The sequence below is a fragment of the Stenella coeruleoalba genome, assembly GCF_951394435.1.
Source record: "Stenella coeruleoalba genome assembly, chromosome: 2".
NCBI lineage: Eukaryota > Metazoa > Chordata > Mammalia > Artiodactyla > Delphinidae > Stenella > Stenella coeruleoalba.
In genome coordinates this window covers 103,536,525-103,558,847 of record NC_137147.1, presented here as the reverse complement: position 1 = coordinate 103,558,847, position 22,323 = coordinate 103,536,525, and the positions used below count along the sequence as shown (strand labels likewise).

The 22,323-nt window shown below is 42.2% G+C and overlaps 1 protein-coding gene across 11 annotated transcripts in view; it reads right to left on the bottom strand.

Moving 5' to 3' along the window:
• The window catches only part of TJP1 (tight junction protein 1), a gene marked incomplete at its 5' end in the record, with an annotated part of 330,702 nt that overhangs the window by 225,910 nt on the left and 82,469 nt on the right, over nt 1-22,323 (bottom strand). For 10 of the 11 annotated variants that reach the window (XM_079914047.1, XM_079914041.1, XM_079914051.1 and 7 more), the window contains one exon: nt 9,888-10,020. Coding sequence is in view for 7 of the 11 variants with exons in the window: in XM_079914041.1 (XP_079770167.1) it covers nt 9,888-10,020 (133 nt within the window). Of the gene's footprint in view, nt 1-9,887; nt 10,021-20,801; nt 20,819-22,323 lie in introns of those variants that run through there. The other variant, XM_079914042.1, reaches the window with a different exon arrangement.

Here is a 22,323-nt window from a genome sequence, read left to right as displayed (position 1 = left end):
TCCCCACTCCCTGCCCTGCTCCCTCAACCTGGGGACATCCTCCCCGCTCCCTCCCCCATGAAGTCAGATGCATCCTTCAGGTCCAGTGAAAGAGTCACCTTCTTCGTGACTCTCTTCTGCACCAGGAGGGCGATGAGCACCCGTATTCCCCAGGGGTACCCTGCACTGCCTCTACTACTGTCCATGGTGTGGTGTGTTTACATTTCTGCCTTCTCTATTAAACTGAGACCATTTTAGAGGCAGGCGAGACGGTGGTGGTGGTGGTGGTGGTGTGTGTGCATGAGAGAGAAAGGTGTGGGGAAGAGGGGTCCCAGGTGAACCGAACATGAGGCTCAGGCGTGTTCTGCTGTGGGCTGGTGTCCCGCATGAAGAGAAGTGAGGCCGTGGGGCGGGCAGTGACTGGGAGCTGGAGGGGAAAGCAGCCGCTGGTCTCCAGCCCAGACAACGAAAGGAATCGAAGCCCTAGAGAAAGAGATGGTCAGGCAAAATCCAGGAGCAGCCTTCCCAGGAGACTATGAGACACAAATTAAGGCAGAAAACTAAAGGCTTCTCGTTCTCTTCTTGGTAATCCTATTTTCAATATTCTTTTCCTTAAGACCTAAATTCTAAAAGCCCTGTGTTTTCTACTCAGTTCTGATGAATAAAATCCTGCCTAAAATCAGAGCCAACAAAGTTCCCAACTAGCAGTTGTTAGTGAAAAGAAACTCTAAAGAGATAAGCAATGTGAGCATAGGTCCAAGATGGAGACAAAATTCTGAGCTCCTGAAACAATACAAAAGATGGAGGCTGATAATGTTCACAAGAAGAGTACTTGTAGCCGTTGTGTTTATTAACCATTTAAAAAAACAAATGTCCTTGTAAGGCTGTCTGTAAAAGTCCCTTAGAGATAACTGGACATTCACATTTTAATGAAGAAGTAACCATTATGGGCAAAACAGCTCCTACTAATTGGTTGTCAATTGGCAAACTGCATTCCAACTGGTCTCTGGATGCCCTAAAGTGACATAAATAGCCCGATTTTTTTGTTCTCCCTACCTGACTCTGCTCACTCTGGAAAACTGATGAGGGTGGTAATTCTGGTGGATCCCTGTACCCTCCAGCCATGCCTCTCCCCACAGAGGGTTGGGACTGGGCCACTCCGGTGTCCAGTGATGAGGCCAGACCTCAGTGAGCTGGGACTAGTGAGGACAGCCCCTCAGCTACTGGTCGGAGCACATAACCTGAGTCTGGTCATGGCGAAACACAGAACAGCCCCGGGCTGAGGATTCTTTAAAACTGCCAAGGAGGAGATATGACACCTAGAAGCAATGCATGTTCCTGGGCGGGATCCTGCACCAGAAGGGAAACAAGACACTGCTGGGACAGCAGTGCCGTTCGGATGGGATGTGTGGACTGGACAGAACTGCCGTGCCAACGTTGACTTCCTGCCTTGGTTACACGGGTTATATCATGATTAAGTAGAAACTGCCCTTGTTTGGGGGAACTAAACCCAAAAAAGTTTAGGGGCTGTGGGACACCATATCTACAGCTTGATCTCAAGAGTTCAGCAAAAGACTAATAACAAAGGGTGTATTCACACACGCACATACACATCTCTACACAGAGAGAGTGGGCAGTGGAGCAAACACTATGAAATGTTAGCAGTTGGGAAATTTGGGAGAGTGGGGTTATGGCAGTTCTCTGTACTGTTCTTACAATTTTTCTTTAAGTTTAAAAATATTTCAAAATGACATTTTAAAATTCTCCCTATTGTTCATTCTAGTACTTTTTATCTTCTCCTTTCCTTACATCTGACAAAGCCCACCAGCCAAAGACCCCCAGACATGCCTGTAGTCAAACAGAGTGAGGTCGTGAACTTGCTGCAGCCAACAAGGAAGCTGTCCACACAGAACCGTAAGTATGTTTTGCAAATTGTGGTTTCCATTGCCATTCACAGTGCCTCCTCCCGGTCTACCTGCCAGGGAGGGCATTGATCCACCTAATAAAATCTCTTCGTTCATTCAACAAATATTTATCCTGAGCTCCTCTAAGTCCTTAACATGTTAGGCATTAGGAAGCTATGTAGTTTAATGACACATGATCCGTCTTTGAAACTGGTGAGGCAATGTATAGACATAAATGATGATATAAGAGATCCTTGTAAGGCTGTACTGAAAAAACGAAGTCTTGATGGAATGAAGGAAAACCTGAGGAACAATTTGTTCTGGATAGATAAGTTTTCATAGAATTAACTGAAAGTACCACTTCAGGCACAAAATATTTTTGTATTTTAACCATCAGGTTATATATATTTTTCTAAAATGTATTATAAACTTTCCTGCCTTAAACCAAACATAATTTGATATGTTAAGCAAATTTTAGTTGTGCAAATCTCAATCATGCAACATAAAATATTAATGGTCCCATTTCATACACAAATCTGAAATTATGCAAATGCCCCAAATTAAGAGTGACCAGTGAGAATTGCATAACTTCAAACCAGCAGGCTGAGTGACCTATAGCCTATGAACTCTAACCAGACCACTTTATCTGGAAAACAGAAATAAGCCACCATATTTTGTGAGTCCTCTGGGAAAATGGGTCTTACAATTGTATGAATTTTGAATATGTAGAGGCCTCAGAAGCATACATCTTTTACTGGGGCACCCCACTGATGCTGGGGCAACATACATCTTTCATAAAATGCCATATCAATTGTAATTTAACCCATTTATGATTTGGCTTTTACTGGGGCATTAACTTTCTGGTCTGTACAGTGGCGAGTTCCAGACCTGCTAGGGTATGTAAGTGGACTTTTCTAGTTACTGATGAAATGTCCATTTCCTTCTTCTTCCTCACCAGCAGAACCCCATTTTTATCCCCTGCAGCCCTGTGCTACCAAAATTTCCCATTTTTCAACCTCCCTTAGAACTGGAGATGACAACATGACACAGTTCTTGCCAAAGAGATGTAGGAAGATGTCCCTAAGCGGGCATAATCTCCTCTGAAATAACCGGACAAAGCTTCCCTAGGACAAAGTCTGTGCCTTTACTCTGCCGCCTTCTCCTCGCTGGAGACCCAAAATATGAGGGCAGACCCACAGCAGACACGTAGAGACCACAGAAGACCAGCATGAGGACCCAGGCCTGCAAACTGAGGGCAGCCTGGAAAAGAGAAAACTAGGTCTCATCACAGAGCTGCTGTACCAACGACTGTCTACCCTGAGACTCCCACTGAGAAAAAATTCCTGGCAGTTGATTTTAAATGACTATAATTCAATCAGCCAACTCTTACATTCATATAGCTGTTATTTATGGATTTGAGGGGGTTGGGGCACTTTTTTGGTCAAAGAACCCAGCTAAGCAAATCAATACACGTGATCCACCAGGCCAGATCCTGGTCCAGGAAAAGGCTCAGCGAGAGAAATGGGAAGGAGCAAAGGGGGCTTCAGGGAAGGGTTTCCATGCTTGTAAGAGAGAGACTCCCCTTCCTTCCTGACTTTATCCATGTGGATGTGAGGCCCAGAACTGCCACACTCACCATGTGACTAGTCTACTGATGAGGTCTATGCAGAGAGGAGAGTAGACCTAAGATTCCCAGGAAAATGGAACTGGACCCATGGGATTAAATCAGGCATGAAGATCACCCTAGTAGACTTCTAGACCTCTAGGAATGTGACCTGATAAACATCCTTAATATTCAGGTCACTCTGAGTCAGCGTTTTGTAACATGCAATCAGGAACATTCTCACTACCTCAAAATGTGAAGGACCTGGCCACTGTGAGAACAGAAGCTGCCACAATCATCTCCTCCACCTCTACCTGCATCACCACCACCACCTCCACCATCATCACCTAAACCAGCATCACCTCCATCACTATTACCATCACCACCTCTATCACCACCACCATCACCACCACCCTCTCCATCACCACCACCATCACCACCCCAGCTACCATCTCCATCACCACCTCCATCACCACCGTCATCGCCATCACCTTCACCACCACCACTGCCATCACCACCATCACCACCTCTACCACAACCACCTCCATTAACACCACCATCACCACCACCACTGCCTCTACCACCACCTCCACTCTCACCAATACTACTCCACCGTCATCATCACCATCACCACCACCACCTTCACCTCCACCTCCAACACCACCAATACCACTACCTCTACCTCCTCCACCCCCACCACCAACATTACCTAAATCCCCTCCACGATGATCTCTACCTCCATCACCCCACCACCACCTCCACCAGTTACCTCCACTACCTCCATCAATACCACCACATCTACTCCGGCTATTCAAAAAAATGTCCCCCTTACTTCTTCATGGTCAGGCATGTTCATCATAAGAGAAGTCAATACATGAAGTTGCTTCCTTTTCCTGTGTGTCAAGTGAGTGATGTGATTTTACATGTCCTCTTGCTTCTCAGCCCCACCACTTTAACATTTAATGGTCGCTCAGCTTTCTTCTACTCAGCTACCAAAGTTATTGGAGCAGTACGTCAACCAACAATAAATCAGCAAATACTTAATGAGCATAGACCTGACATGCTTAGCACTGGGAAATACAAAAGACATGCTCCCTGCCTTTGAGGAGCTGAAACACATCATCAATGGAGAACAGGACACACACTAAGAGGCGAAGGTGCAGTGAGGAGATGTGTAGGTGGCCTGGGGTCAGCACCCACAATGACATGGAGATACCTAAAGTGAACGGAAAGATGCCAAGTCACCAGAGCTCAGGGTGAGAAGAGCAGAGGGCACCCACGATGCTCACTGCTGTTTCTTCTAAGCTCTCCTCCGGTGAGGTGGGTGGTGGTGATCAGAGAAGAGCAATGAGCAGGGAGTGGCTGGCCCTTCCCACCAAACCAGGAAGCAGGGTAAGCTGGTGTTCAGTGTCCTTCACGTCTTCTCCCTCTACTGACTCAGCACCTTCAGTGCCAGCTCCTTATTCATCAGTCAGGCACCAAGAAAGCACACTTGACATATGGTCAAAGTCAAAGGGATATTTAGTTTTAAAACAGGCCTCTGGGGTCTCAGCATCCCACACATCTCATAGTAGGAGGTCTTGGGTAGAGAAAGAACGAGAAAATTTCGATCACTAATATCCCGACAGGGTTGCATAGATCCTCCAGTAGCCTACACAGATGCCTCTTTACCAGGAGAAAAAAGTTTCTTTTCAAATGTGAAAAACTGCTGATCATTAAAAAACCACAGAATTATTATTCAGGCAGCAGTGAAATGTGGCATATTAGCCCCAAAAGGTAACACTCCAAATAATATCTTCACATATTTTCCCTCCCATGACAAAAACTCCTGGAAGGGGTTTGAAAAATGTATCATTTTGCCTAATGGTTCTCAGTGATGACTGAATCCTTTTTACTCAAGGCTAAAGGAACAGAGACATAAATTATTAATTAGTTCATTGTTCCTATTTAGTTCATTGTTCCTATTTATTGTATATAGAACTTCTTTGTAGTATTTCTGTTGGCAGAAAGAGAAAACTGACAATCTAGGTTTACACCCACAAAGCAAGAAATAAATTACTTAAGTTCACGTTAAGGACAGCATTCCCAAACTGAAGGAATCCCACTCAACTGGCTCCATCCTCCTATTTTAGGTAGGAGGTATAATCAAGAGAAGCTGTAAAATTTCAAGCGATCTGCTGAATTTTTAAATTACCACTTAAAATTCTTTGATAACACATTTAGAATCTGAGAGAGAGGAAGGGACAGAAGTGAAAATGCAACCTGATGACTCTAAACCTGATGGCAATGGCACCACAGTGATACGGAAGAGCTAAGAACGGAAACATCGTTAGCTAAATCTAAAGACAAACGGTTGCTTTTCTTCTTCATACTGATTATCAATACATCCCTCCTTCACCCGAAGGAAGAAACAGAACTTGTCACATGGTTTATATAGCATTTTACTCATTAAAGTGTTGAAGAAAGGCTCAGGTTTTCTAGGCAAAACACATCATCATAACAGACTTGTCCATTCCAGGCCTCGCCTAAGAAAACTGTACCAAGTATCCCTGGGACACTGTCTCAAGGACCTAGGGAGAGTGGATGGATTCCAGGCCCCCTCAGTAAACTAGGTTGTCAATCAATTACGCTGCAGTGTTTACAGAATGAACTAGAAAGCCCATCCCATTTAATCCCCACAGAGAAAGCTGAAACAATCAACTCTCCCCAGGGGTGAAATGGCATCGATCTGATGCTGGGACCAAAGCCAACAGTCTCAGCTGGAACCTGAGGCTTATCGGCCAGAAACTGGGACCTTGAAACCATGGCAAGTGGACCTCCTGCTCCACTTGCTAAGTTCTTCCAAAAGCAATGAAAATTGCATTTTTTCTCAGGCAAAGTTAAAAGCAAAATGTAAAAATATAAATGTTACTCTGTTGGTCATGCAAATTTGATATATATGTACATGACAGGAGACCATGAACTAAGTTTCAGTCTGTCTATTTTAAGGTTTTCTGTTTACTTTGGTGGTTAAAGGAAGCCATACATTTAATAAGAATTTTTACAATTTAAAAAAGTGTATAATATGACAAAATTTTCAGTCTTTTTGCACTAGAAGAACATTTATGAAGAGATACATACAATGGCTAAGCTATTTCCTGAAGAGAATAAGGGTTATGTATTCCTATACAATTAGAAGTCATTACAGACCCTTTCCCAAGGATCTTCTTCCCTTTAAACTTTGCGGCAAAGATTTTAAAATTTGGTTCTCCACGATTATATGGCATAGCCAACTGCATTAGAGAAACAAATCTGAACACTTTTTACCTCCCATGAAACCCTTTTCTAAACCACATTTTTAAAAAGCGGAGTACTCCCTTTTTTAAAAAAAAGAAGATAAAATTTTAGAAGTGGAGGGGAAGGGAGTCCCTGGTGGCTCAGTGGTTAGGAACCCACCTGCCAATGCAGGGGACACGGGTTCGAGCCCTGGACCAGGAAGATCCCACATGCTGCAGAACAACTAAGCCCGTGCACCACAACTGCTGAGCCTGCACTGTGGAGTCCGTGAGCCACAACTACTGAGACCACGTTCCACAACTACTGAAGCCCGCGCGCCTAGAGCCCATGTTCCGCAACCAGAGAAGCCACCACAATGAGAAGCCCGCGCACCGTCATGAAGAGTAGCCCCGGCTCGCCGCAACTAGAGAAAGCCCGCGCGCGGTAACGAAGACCCAATACAGCCAAAAATAAAAACAAATAAATAAATTTTTTAAAAAAGGTAGAGGGAAAAAGTCCTTTTTCAGCCCCATACCAAAGATACTCCATGTCCCTATACATTCTGAATATTATAGTATTATCTGACCATAGCTTATGGTAGAAAGTGTGAATAGCCAAGCTGGGAGAGTCTTCTATTATTTTATTTTTCAGAAAATCAGTTTATTGCTTTGCTAAAAACGGAACATGTTCATTGTAAAAATTTCTGACAATCTAAAAATGTTCAAAGAACAAAACACTAAATTGCTGCCCCACCAACCATGACTATAAGAACCTGAGACAGAAAATGAACTCAAATTGCAAAAAACCCAAATTGATTGCAGTAATTACATTTTGTTAATACATTCCCATTACTGACAAGTAGATGAACTATCAGTACATGGCCTTTCAATGCACTCTGCAGAAAGTAGAACACCAAAGTCACACACAGGACAGCTCATACAGCCGAGCACACCCCACACCAGAACCCACAGCTCTACCCAGGAATCCACTTTCCCTACCTCAGCTTTACCTCTCTTTGAACCTCAATGTCAAAACCTCTTCCCTCCAGAGATGCTTAAACATTTCACTTTTGACATAAAGTCAAACAGGAAAGATCATCAAAAAGAAATAAATTAATTCTGCACCTGGCTAGTGTTATTCTTTTCCTTGCTTGTACTGTACACTAACTTTAGCCAAACCAACTCTTTCATGGAATGAGACAGGAAATTTACTATCAATAATTTTTAGACATGTTCATCACAATAAAAAGATAACTCTATTCACCAACTTTTCCTCACAGCTGAAATAATCTATTTCTATTTCTGAGAAACTGAAGGCAATCTTATGTGAAGTTAAGCTCTTCTTCTGTCATATTCTAGAAAACTTTTAATATCTTCCCCCTCCACAATAATTCTATTTAAGCAAGTAAATATACTTTATGACACGCAAATTAATTAGTTACCTGATTATGCTTCAGTAATGATAATATTTAACATCATATAAAATAACGTGATAAAATTTAAACTCCCATTTTTATGTTCTAACAAATAATTCAAATTTGTTTCTCAATTAATTCAGTGTTTCACTTTTGAAAAGCAATTTGCTTTATTTTAAGCCAGACTTATACTTTCTTCTGTCACTTTAAGTCTACTTAGCATGAATTTACTGTCTTTTAACCCCTTTTTTCAGTTATTGCTTAAATGTCTTCTGATAGGTCACATTTCACCTTCTTGACTTATATGGTCAAGCATAGTTTTAAGTAAAATAATTGGGTAAAATTATTTTAATAAAAATAATTACTAAAATTTTTGAAAACTAAAAATATAGAGTATTCACAATTACTGAACTTTTGTTTTCATCAATTATAGGCAAAAGATGCAGTAGGGCTTCCCTGGTGGCGCAGTGGTTGAGAGTCCGCCTGCCGATGCAGGGGACACGGGTTCGTGCCCCGGTCCGGGAAGATCCCACATGCCGCGGAGCGGCTGGGCCTGTGAGCCATGGCCGCTGAGCCTGCGCGTCTGGAGCCTGTGCTCCGCAGCTGGAGAGGCCACAGCAGTGAGAGGCCCGCATACCGCAAAAAAAAAAAAAAAAAAAAAAAAAAGATGCAGCAGTCATATCCTCAAAAAAGATAGGCTTTACTTTCACACTGTTACCACCTTTTGAAACAATAATGGTCAATGGTACTTTTATAATTCTGAATTCTTCAGCGCTCAAGGGAGAAATGATCACATCTAGTCTAAGCATCCCGAACATCCATTAATTTGCCAATGAATGCTACAACATATACATGTGAATAAGACCTTCTTATAGCTAGGAAAATTCTAGTGTTTCCTTTATGGCATTGCAGTAGCTCTTCCAGGACAACACAATTAATAGAAAAGGACAGTGGGTCCTGAAAGGGCCAGTGCTCCTCTAAAAACATGCATGAATTTACCATATACCCAAGTGAAAACCTGTCACTAGGCCTGGGGAAAAAAAGGTCACTAATGTTAATCACTTAGAATGAGAAGAAAACCCCATCATTAACTGAACTGGGATCTGTCCTAATAATAAGAGAGCACCTCTATTTTCTGGAACTACAAGGAAGTTGGGTGTTTGGGGTTCATCAAATACTTAGGTCTGTACTTACGTTGATATGTGGATTTGTGATTTTCCGAGAAATTTACATTATCCACTGAACTTAATTCAATTTTTTTTTTTTTTTTTTTACAGTACGCAGGCCTCTCACTGTTGTGGCCTCTCCCGTTGCGGAGCACAGGCTCTGGACGCGCAGGCTCAGTGGCCATGGCTCACAGGCCCAGCCACTCCACGGCATGTGGGATCTTCCCGGACCGGGGCACGAACCCGTGTCCCCTGCATCGGCAGGCGGACTCGCAACCACTGTGCCACCAGGGAAGCCCCTTAATTCAATTTTTGTTGTAGAGTTCAGGAAACATTTGTTTATTTTGGTCTTTGAACCAGAATCATCATTATGAACCGCTTATCATAAATGTATCTATGGATATCGGTTAAGAAAGTTATGCTGGTCGGTAACCTGTTGGATAAACCAGTTTTTACCGAAAAATGCTTACCACAAAATAAGCCTGTTGCATTTTTATGAAAATATTTAAAAATCAAATTTTTCATATTCTTTGAAAAGGAAGAAAAGCGTGAAACAATCCACTTACAGTGAGTTCACAGAAATCGATGCTATCAAGGCTTTTGCTTCTGTGTAGTCTCCCTTTAATTCGTCTTAGAGAAGGTTTTCCTTGGCTGACACTAGAAGTAGCACCATTAGGATTTTCAGAGGATGGTGTTACCCTGCAAGAAGAGGAAAATTCTTAAGAAGACAGGTTTACAGGTGAATACTTTTCTCAAGTATGAGGTAAGCATTTACTTGAGAATAGCTTTGGAGATGTCATACTCCTTTTTCAACCAAAAAGCTAAGAATCACAGTGGAGCTACATTCTACCAGATACCTTTCTAAATATTTCTTAGCAGCTTGCTAGTTTAGAAATCTTTCGTGACAGTACAAATATTCCAACATTAAGATTCACTAAAAGTCAACTCTGTAACCATCAGAAAAGCAAGCAAGACCAGACTGAAGTTTCCTAGGTAACTGAGAGGCACTGCTTCCCTCTGGGTGGTTATTTATCTAGTGCTCAGCCTGGTGCCTGGCACACCAGTGCACAGCAGCCATCACTGTCCCCAACCACAGAAACTGTTCAGGAGGATTCTGTTAAGCATGAAAATAGCCTTTAAAAATTTAAGCATGAGACGTAGCATGGACTTGAGGACACGGGGAGGCGGAGAAGGGTAAGCTGGGACAAAGTGAGAGAGTAGCACTGACATATATACACTACCAAATATAAAACAGGTAGCTAGTGGGAAGCAGCTGCGTAGCACAGGGAGATCAGCTCAGTGCTTTGTGACCACCTAGAGGGGTGGGATAGAGATGGGTGGGATAGAGAGGGTGGGAGGGAGATGCAAGAGGGAGGGGATATGGGGATGTATGTATACATATAGCCGATTCACTTTGTTATACAGCAGAAACTAACACAACATTGTAAAGCAATTATACTCCAATAAAGATGTTAAAAAAAAATTTAAGCATGACAGTCGACACTTAATTCAGTATTACTATGGAACCAAGAAAATTCAGATAAGAAACAGCACACAAACTAAGCCATCTACAGAACGCACCCTGGGCAACGTGTTCACACATACACACACACACTCCAGACTGCCATGTGTCCTCCCATTTCTGTGCCACTGCTGGTGGCAGCCTTGGAACAAGGTGCCTTGGGAACCTGGGAGGACACTGCTCAGTGGATTATGGTTTTAGAGATAAAAAAGATTATAAAGTAATGAGGCTGATTTGTAAGTGTGGCTGTGTGGTTTGTGAAAAACATAATCCTTATTTTATGATCAGATCTCCTATTTGTAATACATTCCATGTTCATATATTTATTACCCTTCATGGCCTATTTAATCTTTGGTATTTAAAATGTTGTCTGAGGGACTTCCCTGGTGGTGCAGTGGTTAAGAATCCACCTGCCAATGCAGGGGACACTAGTTCTATCTCTGCTCCTGGAAGATCCCACATGCCGCAGAACAACAAAGCCCATGCACCACAACTACTGAGCCTGTGCTCTAGAGCCCGCAAGCCACAACTACTGAGCCCACGAGCCATAACTACTGAGCCCGCATGCCACAACTACTGAAGCCCACACATCTAGAGCCGGTGCTATGCAACAAGAAAGGCCACTGCAGTGAGAAGCACGCACACCGCAACGAAGAGGGGCCCCCGCTCACTGCAATGAGAGAAGGCCTGCACACAGCAACGAAGACCCAAGACAACCAAAAATAAATAAATAAAATAAATACATTTAAAAATAAAATAAAGTGTCTGAAAGGGATAAATGTCTCTTGTTGCTTGAAAAGGACACAAAGGATGGACTACTAGCAAAATTAATTTGACAACAAAAATAAGATAGAATACCATAAAATAGACTAGTTTAGGTACATCTACAGCTTAAAAGTACTCCATCCATATAGTCAGAATATTTGAAGAGTACAGAAAGATACAAAAACAACAAGTAAAAGCCTCCCTCCTCCCCCTCATCCCAAATCCCCATCCCTCTTCCTAAGGACAATCATTGACAACAGTTCTTTGTATAACCTTGCAGACAAATGCTCATGTTTATCTATGTATGTGTTAATCTCCTTTTGAAACTTTTAAGGCAAGGCACCAAATTGTTTATATTGTCCTGCATCTTATATTTTTCACTTAATTACCTATCTTGACGCTTTCCCCATAATAACCCATACAGATCTATTTCATTGTTTTTTTTAACGGCTAACCACTATTCCATAGCATAGGTGTACGGCAATTTATTCAATCATTCCCTTGTGATGGGCATTTAGTTTAGTTTTCAAACGTTTGCTATCAAACCACAAAGCAATGAACTCCTTTTTTTGGACAACATCTTTGGGTACAAATGCAGTATTTACTTAGGAAAAGTTACTAGAAGTTGCTAAGTATTGCCTTTCAAAAAGACCTTACCAGCTTACGCTTCCATCAGCAGTATAACAATGCCCATTTGGTGGTCCTTAAATACAAGGACAATTTTACCATTTTATCTTATTAGCTAAAACTCAACTTCTCCGTGTGCTTCATTGTATTTGTCTTGCTGAGTTGATTTCTATAAAAGAGACTAGTACCGGGGGCTTCCCTGGTGGTGCAGTGGTTAAGAGTCCGCCTGCCAATACAGGGGACGCGGGTTCGTGCCCCTGTCCAGAAGGATCCCACATGCCGCAGAGCGGCTGGGCCCGTGAGCCATGGCCGCTGGGCCTGCGTGTCCAGAGCCTGTGCTCCGCAACGAGAGACCACAACAGTGAGAGGCCCGCGTACCGCAAAAAAAAAAAAAAGAGACTAGTATCGAGCTCCCCAGCATGAATATGGATTTGTCAGTTGATCTTTGCATATCATTAGTTTTTCCTTTATATGTCTCAAATCTATTTTATTAGATGCCTTAATGTTTGTAACTCAGATCTTCTTAGGGATTTAACCCTTTAGCATATGAAAAGTCTCTGTGCCAATTCAAGATTTTACCCTAAATGCTATTTTGTCTGATAATGTTTTCCATCTATATTTTTACATTAAACTTTTCCTGGCTTATCTTTTTCTGTGCTTGTATTTTCCACCTTTCCAAGTGTCTGTCTATCTCTCTCTTTTTAGCTGTACCTTTAACTCCTGGTAAACAGCACGTAGCTGTATTCCTTTTCTTTTTTACCCAATCTGGAAATCAGTATTTTTTGAGAGAACCTTAATCCATTCAAAGTACTCTTTACTCATATGTTTAGATTTATGCCTATCATCTTTGTTTTATGGTTTGTGTGTGTGTTTTTAAATTTAAATACTTTGGGTTTTTTTTCTGCCTTTTCAGTATGATTGAGTTTTCTTTGCCCCGCCAGCCCACAGACTCTTCGCCCTTCCAGTTAGTTTGAAAGTTGTACATTTTATAAGGGCAACTCTAACTCTAGCTAACTAACTATATGCATACATTTATGTATTTATATGTATATACACATACATGTATATGTAAATATACATACATACATACATGTTTAAACTCATATTTTTCTATCAGCATCTCTGGTTCATTGGTTTTCTTACCTCCTCTTACACAAGAAATGACATTAATACATCTTCATTTTCCTTCTTTGCCAGCACCACCACATCCCTGCCAAAAGTCCAGCCCCCTCTTGGATATTTTTTTTTTTGAATTTTATTTTATTTTTTTATACAGCAGGTTCTTAGTACTTATCTACTTTATACATATTAGTGTATATATGTCGATCCCTATCTCCCAATTCATCCCACCACCACCACCCGCCCCCGCCCCCACCCCCACCACTTTCCCCGCTCGGTGTCCATACGTTTGTTCTCTACACCTGTGTCTCTATTTCTGCCCTGCAAACTGGTTGATCGGTACCATTTTTCTAGGTTCCACTTATATGTGTTAATATACGATATTTGTTTTTCTCTTTCTGACTTACTTCACTCTGTATGACAGTCTCTAGATCCATCCACGTCTCTACAAATGACCCAATTTCGCTTTTTATGGCTGAGTAATATTCCACTGTATATATATATATATACCATATCTTCTTTATCCATTTGTCTGTCGATAGGCATTTAGGTTGCTTCCATGACCTGGCTATTGTAAATTGTGCTGCAATGAACATTAGGGTACATGATTCTTTTTGAATTATGGTTTTCCCTGGGTATATGCCCAGTAGTGGGATTGCTGGGTCATGCGGTAATTCTATTTTTAGTTTATTTATTTATTTATTTATTTTTTTAAGTAGAGGGAAGGATTATTTATTTATCTATTTATTTATTTATTTTTGGCTCCGTTGGCTCTTTGTTTCGTGTGAGGGCTTTCTCTAGGTGCAGCAAGCAGGGGCCACTCTTCATCGCGGTGCACAGGACTTTCACTGTTGCGGCCTCTCTTGCTGCGGGGCACAGGCTCCAGACGTGCAGGCTCAGTAGTTGTGGCTCACGGGCCTAGTTGCTCCACGGCATGTGGGATCTTCCCAGACCAGGGCTCGAACCCGTGTCCCCTGCATTGGCAGGCAGATTCTCAACCACTGCGCCACCAGGGAAGCCCTATTTGTAGTTTCTTAAGGAACCTCCATACTGTTCTCCATAGTGGCTGTATCAATTTACATTCAGACCAACAGCGCAAGAGGGTTCCCTTTTCTCCACACCCTCACTGGCATTTGTTGTTTGTAGATTTTCTGATGATGCCCATTCTAACTGGTGTGAGTTGTAGTTTTGTAGTTTTGTAGTTTGTAGTTTTGATTTTCATTTCTCAATTAGTGATGTTGAGCAGCTTTTCATGTGCTTCTTGGCCATCTGTAAGTCTTCTTTGGAGAAATGTCTATTTAGGTCTTCTGCCCATTTTTGGATTCAGTTGTTTGTTTTTTTAATATTGAGCTTCATTAGCTGTTTATATATTTTGGAGATTAATCCTTTGCTGGCTGATTTGTTGGCAAATATTTTCTCCCACTCTGCGGGCTGTCTTTTCGTCTTGTTTGTCATTTCCCTTGCTTTGCAAAAGATTTTAAGTTTCATTAGGTCCCATTTGTTTATTTTAGTTTTTATTTCCATTTCTCTAGGAGGTGGAACAAAAAAGATCTTGCTGTGATCTATGTCAAAGAGTGTTCTTCCTATGTTTTCCTCTAAGAGTTTTATAGTGTCTGGTCTTACATTTAGGTCTCTAATCCATTTTGAGTTTATTTTTGTGTATGGTGTTAGAGAGTGTCCTAATTTCACACTTTTACATGTAGCTGTCCAGTTTTCCCAGCACCACTTATTGAAGAGACTGTCTTTTCTCCATTGTATATCCTTATCTCCTTTGTCATAGATTAGTTGACCATAGGTGCGTGGGTTTATCTCTGGGCTTTCTATCCTGTTCCATTGATCTGTATTTCTGTTTTTTGCCAGTACCATATTGTCTTGATTACTGTAGCTTTGTAGTATAGTCTGAAGTCAGGGAGTCTGATTCCTCCAGCTATGTTTTTTTCCCTCAAGACTGCTTTGGCTATTCAGGGTCTTTTGTGTCTCCATACAAAGTTTAAGATTTTTTGTTCTAGTTCTGTAAAAAATGCCACTGGTAATTTGATAGGGATTGCATTAAATCTGTAAATTGCTTTGGGTAGTATAGTCATTTTCACAATGTTGATTCTTCCAATCCAAGAACATGGTATATCTCTCCATCTATATGTGTCATCTTTGATTTCTTTCGAGAGTTCCTAACTTCTCTTTCTTTTCATCCCTTTCTTTTGTGAGTCTTTAGCTTACTTCTCCAGATTACTAATTTGTTTTTCAATTTTGTCAATTCAGCCATTCTTTTACTCCAATGAGTACATTTTAAATCTTTAAAGTGTCTAGTATGCTTTTTTATTAGTAGAATATTCTCTTGCATCTTTCTGAAAACCATGTTAATCCAAAGTTTTTCCTTTTTCTTGGAGATTAGTTCCTCTGTTTGTTGAATGTGGTATTCTCTTAATACTGGCTTTTTCCACTTGCTGTGTGATTTTTAAAGTCTATTTATATTTCTATTAGAGAACGTCTGTTTCCCCACAGCAGTGCTTAAGGTGGCCTGCCTTTGGCAGCTCTGGCAGAGACAGGACACACTGCCGGGAGGTCTGTGAGGCAGCTTCTCTTCTGCGTCAAGGGATGCAGTGGACATCTCAGGTTCAGCCCTGTCTCCCTGGCTCTAGTGCCCACATCACTGCCTCAGTGAGAAAGCAACACTGCTGTCCCCTCTGTGTCACACATCAGTGAGGATGAGGGAGTCGGATCTGATGAACCCCCCACCCCCACATCCCCTGCTCCTTCTATCCCTTGATCTGCTTCAAGTCTCCCACCCTTAACTTTGCAGGAATCTTCTGCACATTTTCCGGACAATGGTTTCTGCAAGGTATTTCTCTCAGTAGATCTGTCCCTATCTACTAACTACTTCTCAGACATTCCTCAAGAATGCTGGTCCATCGACGGTATTTTTTATTGTTTACTCAGACTGTTACTATTTTTGTTGTAGCTTTTTAAATTTATATTTTTGTTATTTCATTGGGTTCCAATGAGTCCACCTTTCAAGTCATCTCCCAGAGTAAAATTTGGGTGATGCCACTTTCATTATTCTTAACACAAAGAGCAGCACCCTGTACAGTTTTGTTCTCCTCTCTGCAGGGTAAAAGTTTCCATAAAAATAATGAAAAACTCTGCTCAAGAAGAGGGCATATGGTCACTAATTATTAGAGAAATGCAAATCAAAACTACAATGAGGTATCACCTCACACCGGTCAGAATGGCCATCACCTACAAACAATAAATGCTAGAGAGGGTGTGGAGGAAAGGAATCCTGCTGCATCGTTGGGATCCCTCCTATACTCTACACTAAAAACAGAGCTACCATATGATCCAGCAATCCCTCTCCTGCACATATATCTGGAGAAAACCATAATTCGAAAGGATACATGCACCCCAATGTTCATAGCAGCACTATTTACAATAGCCAAGACATGGAAGCAACCTAAATGTCCATCAACAGAGGAATTAATAAAGAAAATGTGGCACAGGGACTTCCCTGGTGGGTGCAGTGGTTAAGAACCCGCCTGCCAATGCAGGGGACATGGGTTCAAGCCCTGGTCCAGGAAGATCCCACATGCCATGGAGCAACTAAGCCCATGAGCCACAACTACTGAGCCCGTGCTCTAGAGCCTGCATGCCACAAATACTGAAGCCCACCCGCCTACAGCCCATGCTCCGCAACAAGAGAAGCCACTGCAGTGAGAAGCCTGTACAGCGCAATGAAGAGTAGCCCCTGCTCACCGCAACTAGAGAAAGCCCCCGCACAGCAACAAGAACCCAATGCAGCCAAAAAAATAAATAAATAAATTTATTTTAAAAAAAAGATGTGGTTCACATATACAATGGAATATTACTCATCTATAAAAAAGAACAAAATAATGCCATTTGCAGCGACATGGATGGACCTAGAGATTGTCATACTGAGTGAAGTAAGTCAGAGAAAGACAGATATCATATGATATTGGAATCTAAAGAAATGGTACAAATGAACCTATTTACAAAACAGAAGTCCAGTCACAGATGTAGAAAGCAAACTTGTGGTTACTGGAGGGAAAGCAGGGAGAGGAATAAATTGGGAGATTGGGATTGGCATATACACACTACTATGTATAAAAGAGATAACTAATAAAAACCTACTGTATAGCACAGGTTAGCACAATACTCTATAATGACCTATATGGGAATAGAATCTAAAAGAGTGGATATATATGTATGTATAACTGGCTCACTTTGCTGTACAGCAAAAACTAACACAACATTGTAAATCAACTATACTCCAATTTAAGAAAAAAAAGAAGAGGGCACGTGGGAAAGAAAAACAGAATGGTAAAACAATATACAAGGCTTAAATTTTCTTTATTTCCTCTCTCTCATTTCATATTGATAGCACTGCTTATATGGTTTGATCATTTATAAGAAATTAACACAAATGTAATATTAACTTTTCTCCACAAAGAAAATTTTCAAAAGATTTTCTTCTCATCTGACTTAGACAGGCATCACTATTTTCATTTTTTCCAAACCTAAAAGCCTAAAACCTAAAGTCTGCAATAAGTATTTATATCCACCAAATTTTATAAATGACTAAAAGCCAAGAAATTTATCAGACTTAACACAATGTAATATTAAATCCAGTAACAAAGTAAAAGAGAAAAGAAAGATCCTAAATATAACTAGAAGAATGGACTCTCCCCCTCCCTACCAGGATCATAATAAAAACCTTTAATAACCAGGAGGGATGAGCTGGCATATACCAGGTGAATATGAGGTCGGTACCCGCCCTACCCACAGACTCACAGGGAGGATGGTGTCTTGTCCAAGAACAGAACCAGCTCCTAGAGAGTAATTTTAGTAACTTTAAAGCTCAGACCAGATCTCTGTGAAGCTAAGAGGTCAACTGTTAAAAAGCATATGGCTCAGTCATGGTCCCCCTTTCTTTGATGGGAGATAACGAAAAGGAATAAACAGGTCCAGATAATAATGGACCAGATTATTATGCAGAAGGAGTCGAGGTATAAGGGAATTTTAAATGTCACTTCTCTTTTGTTTTAATATTTCTCGAGAATTAGTATTTGTCCTGGGGTGGAAATACGTGTGTTCAAATAGTTCTCTGCTAGACATGCACAAGAATACAGAGGTGCATCTACAACTCACGTGGGGAGTACTGCCTTTGCGTACTCGTGATGTGGAGTAAAAGGAGCCTCTGTCACCCCGAGGCACCGCTCTCCCCCAACCTGAGGTATTCCCCCACTGAATACCTCAGACTGTGGAGATCATTCCCCAAATATTTAGGAGAACAGCCTTTGATGACAGGGAAATAAAGTTAGGAAGTGAGCTGTAAGCAGCTTGGATGCTTTCCCTTGAACTCTGGAGAAATCAACACTTGGCCTACAATGAAGTTTTTCTTTTCCTAATTCTTAATTCCATTTAATCATCCTTAGGGGGTAACTGGGGAGAAAATGTCTGCCTCTCTCCACTCGCTTCATAACTTCTCTAACAGCGTCGTGTTTTTATTTGCAGCCTTGGCTGACAGGCTTAAAAGGCAGAAACCCGGAGTCCATCCTCTCATTTTGTTATAACTCAGCAGATTTGGCTCACGACCAGTTTTGACCACAGTTCACTTGGGACAAACAGCTCCCAAGCTCATCTACCACACCCATTTCTAATTTCTAGTGGAAAAGAACTCAACAATAACAAAGAATTGGGCAAAAATAATGAAGATCGTAAAAACAAAGCAGTTATACAAGAACTATCAACAAAATATCTAATAATCCTTCTACAATATATTAATTATAAAATATAAGCAACTGACAGCTACAACCAAGTCAAGATAACACTTATGAGAGAGAGCAAAGCATCCTTCCCCCAAATGAGGGGAATTCCAAACAAGAGTGTGAGAACAGGAGCCTTGAGATACTGCTAAGTATAGCAGGGCAGCTGACTTTATAAGGATACTGAGTACTTCTGAAGGATTCTTCAGTAGTGCTAGCAAAATGTTAATTTTTGTTTACGAGTACCAGACTTCAGAAACCTTAATAGCTCACTGAAAAGGTTCATATTAATGGCCCTTAGTTGTACTTATAAATAATAATGTGTGTAACTGCCTACAGTTTGCTCATTAAAGAAACCAAGGAAGGACTTGGATATTGGTCCCATCCAATCAGGGGACTCTGTGAGCCGTGAATGGGCCACAGGTCACCCTGGGAGAAACAACATCCTATAAGGGACATTTCCATCCTTTTGTTCCTGTCTTCAGTCCGTCTCTCTTTCTGGACTGGCAAGTCCTCGCTCAAATACGTTTTTAACCCCAAGAACTGGCAAAAAATCTGAGGTGTGACTCTGGGCAAGCCAATGACCTCATCTGTAAAGTTGGGGAGATACAGCCCCCACCTCATAGAGGGATATAGGGCCAGCACGGAACAAGTTCAATGAACAGCAGCTCTTCTTATCTTATTTCTGGAATCTGACTATTAGATGACAACTTCAGTGGACGAATGGATACTGCATGGCCTTCAATACTTACTGACTCAACTGGGAGAAACAGACTTAGAAGCATGAAGAAAATGATATGACACTCTTTTCCCCTAAGATCCGTGTAAATGCTCCTGAAAGCACTCAATGCAAAAATCAAGGCTCTGGGGAGACATTCAAGATGGCGGAGGAGTAAGATGTGGAGATCACCTTCCTCCCCACAAACACATCAGAAATACATCTACGTGTGGAACAACTCCTCCAGAACACCTACTGAACGCTGGCAGAAGAGCTCAGACTTCCCAAAAGGCAAGAAACTCCCCACGTACCTGGGTAGGGAAAAAGACAAAACAGAGACAAAAGAATAGGGACGGGACCTGCACCACTGGGAGGGAGCTGTGAAGGAGGAAAGGTTTCCACACACTAGGAAGCCCCTTCACCGGTGGAGACGGGGTTGGGGGCAAGCTTTGGAGCCACGGAGGACAGCGCAGCAACAGGGGTGCAGAGGGCAAAGCGGAGAGATTCCCGCACAGAGGATCAGTGCCGACCAGCACTCACCAGCCCAAGAGGCTTGTCTGCTCACCCACCAGGGAGGGCGGGGGCTGGGAGCTGAGGCTCTGGCTTCAGAGTTCAGATCCCAGGGAGAGGACTGGGGTTGCCTGCGTGAACACAGCCTGAAGGGGGCTACTGCGCCACAGCTAGCCGGGAGGGAGTCCGGGAAAAAGTCTGGACCTGCCGAAGAGGCAAGAGACCATTGCTTCAGGGTGCGCCAGGAGAGGGGATTCAGAGCACTGCCTAAATGAGCTCCAGAGACAGGCGCGAGCTACTGCTATCAGTGCGCACCCCAGAGACAGGCGTGAGACGCTGAGGTTGCTGCTGCCGCCACCAAGAACCCTGTGTGCAAGCACAGGTCACTATCCACACCTCCCCTGCCGGGAGACTGTGCAGCCCGCCACTGCCAGCGTACCGTGATCCAGGGACAACTTCCTGGGGAGAACACACGGCGTGCCTCAGGCTGTTGCAACAGTCATGCCAGCCTCTGCCTCCACAAAGAACAGACGCCCTCAGGCGACCTACACGCAGAGGCGGGGTCAAATCCAAAGCTGAACCCCAGGAGCTGGGCGAACAAAAAGAAAGGGAAATTTCTCCCAGTAGCCTCAGGAGCAGCAGATTAAATCTCCACAATCAACTTGATATACCCTGCACCTCTGGAATACCTGAATAGACAACGATTCATCCCAAAATTGAGGCAGTGGACTTTGTGTGATTTTGTCTGTAGAGCTTTGCTTTTAACATTTGTCCTAGGGGTCTGTCTGTCTGGTTTTTTTGTTTGGTTGGTTGGTTGGGGGATTTTTTAGTATAGTTTTTAACAATTGTTATGATTGATGGATTTGTTTTCTGGTTTGGTTGCTCTCTTCTTTCTTTCTTTTATTTTTATTACTTTTTCATTTTTAATAATTTTTTTATTTTTTAATAACTTTATTTTTTTCTTTCTTTTTTACTCCCTTTTCTTCTGAGCCATGTGGCTGACAGGGTCTTGGTGCCCTGGCCGGGTGTCAGGCCTGTGTCTCTGAGGTGGGAGAGCCGAGTTCAGGACACCGGTCTACCAGAGACCTCCCGGCTCCACGTAATATCAAATGGCGAAAGCTCTCCCAGAGATCTTGATCTCAACGCTAAGACCCAGCTCCACTGAACGACCAGCAAGCTACAGTGCTGGACACCCTATGCCAAACAGCTAGCAAGACAGGAACACAACCCCACCCATTAGCAGAGAGGTTGCCTAAAATCATAATAAGGTCACAGACACCCCAAAACAAACCAGAGGACGCAGTCCTGTCCACCAGAAAGACAAGATCCAGCCTGATCCACCAGAACACAGGCACCAGTCCCCTCCACCAAGAAGCCTACACAACCCACTGAACCAACCTTAGCCACTGGGGGCAGACACCAAAAACAACGGGAACTACAAACCCGCAGCCTGCTAAAAGGAGACCCCAAACACACTAAGTTAAGCAAAATGAGAAGACAGAGAAACACACGGTAGATGAAGGAGCAAGGTAAAACCCCACCAGACCAAACAAATGAAGAGGAAACAGGCAGTCTACCTGAAAAAGAATTCAGAGTAATGATAGTAAAGTGATCCAAAATCTTGGAAACAGAATGGAGAAAATACAAGAAACCTTTAAGAAGGACGTAGAAGAACTAAAGAGCAAACAAACAATGATGAAGAACACAATAAATGAAATATGTTCTACATGTGGAACAATCAATAATGAAAGGACATATTTAAAGTGATGAAAGGGAAAAACCTACCACCATGATTACTCTACCCACCAAGGATCTCATTCAGATTCGATGGGGAAATTAAAACCTTTACAGACAAGCAAAAGCTAAGAGAATTCAGCACCACCAAACAAGCTTTATAACAAATGCTAAAGGAATTTCTGTAAGCAGGAAACACAAGAGAAGGAAAAGACCTACAATAACAA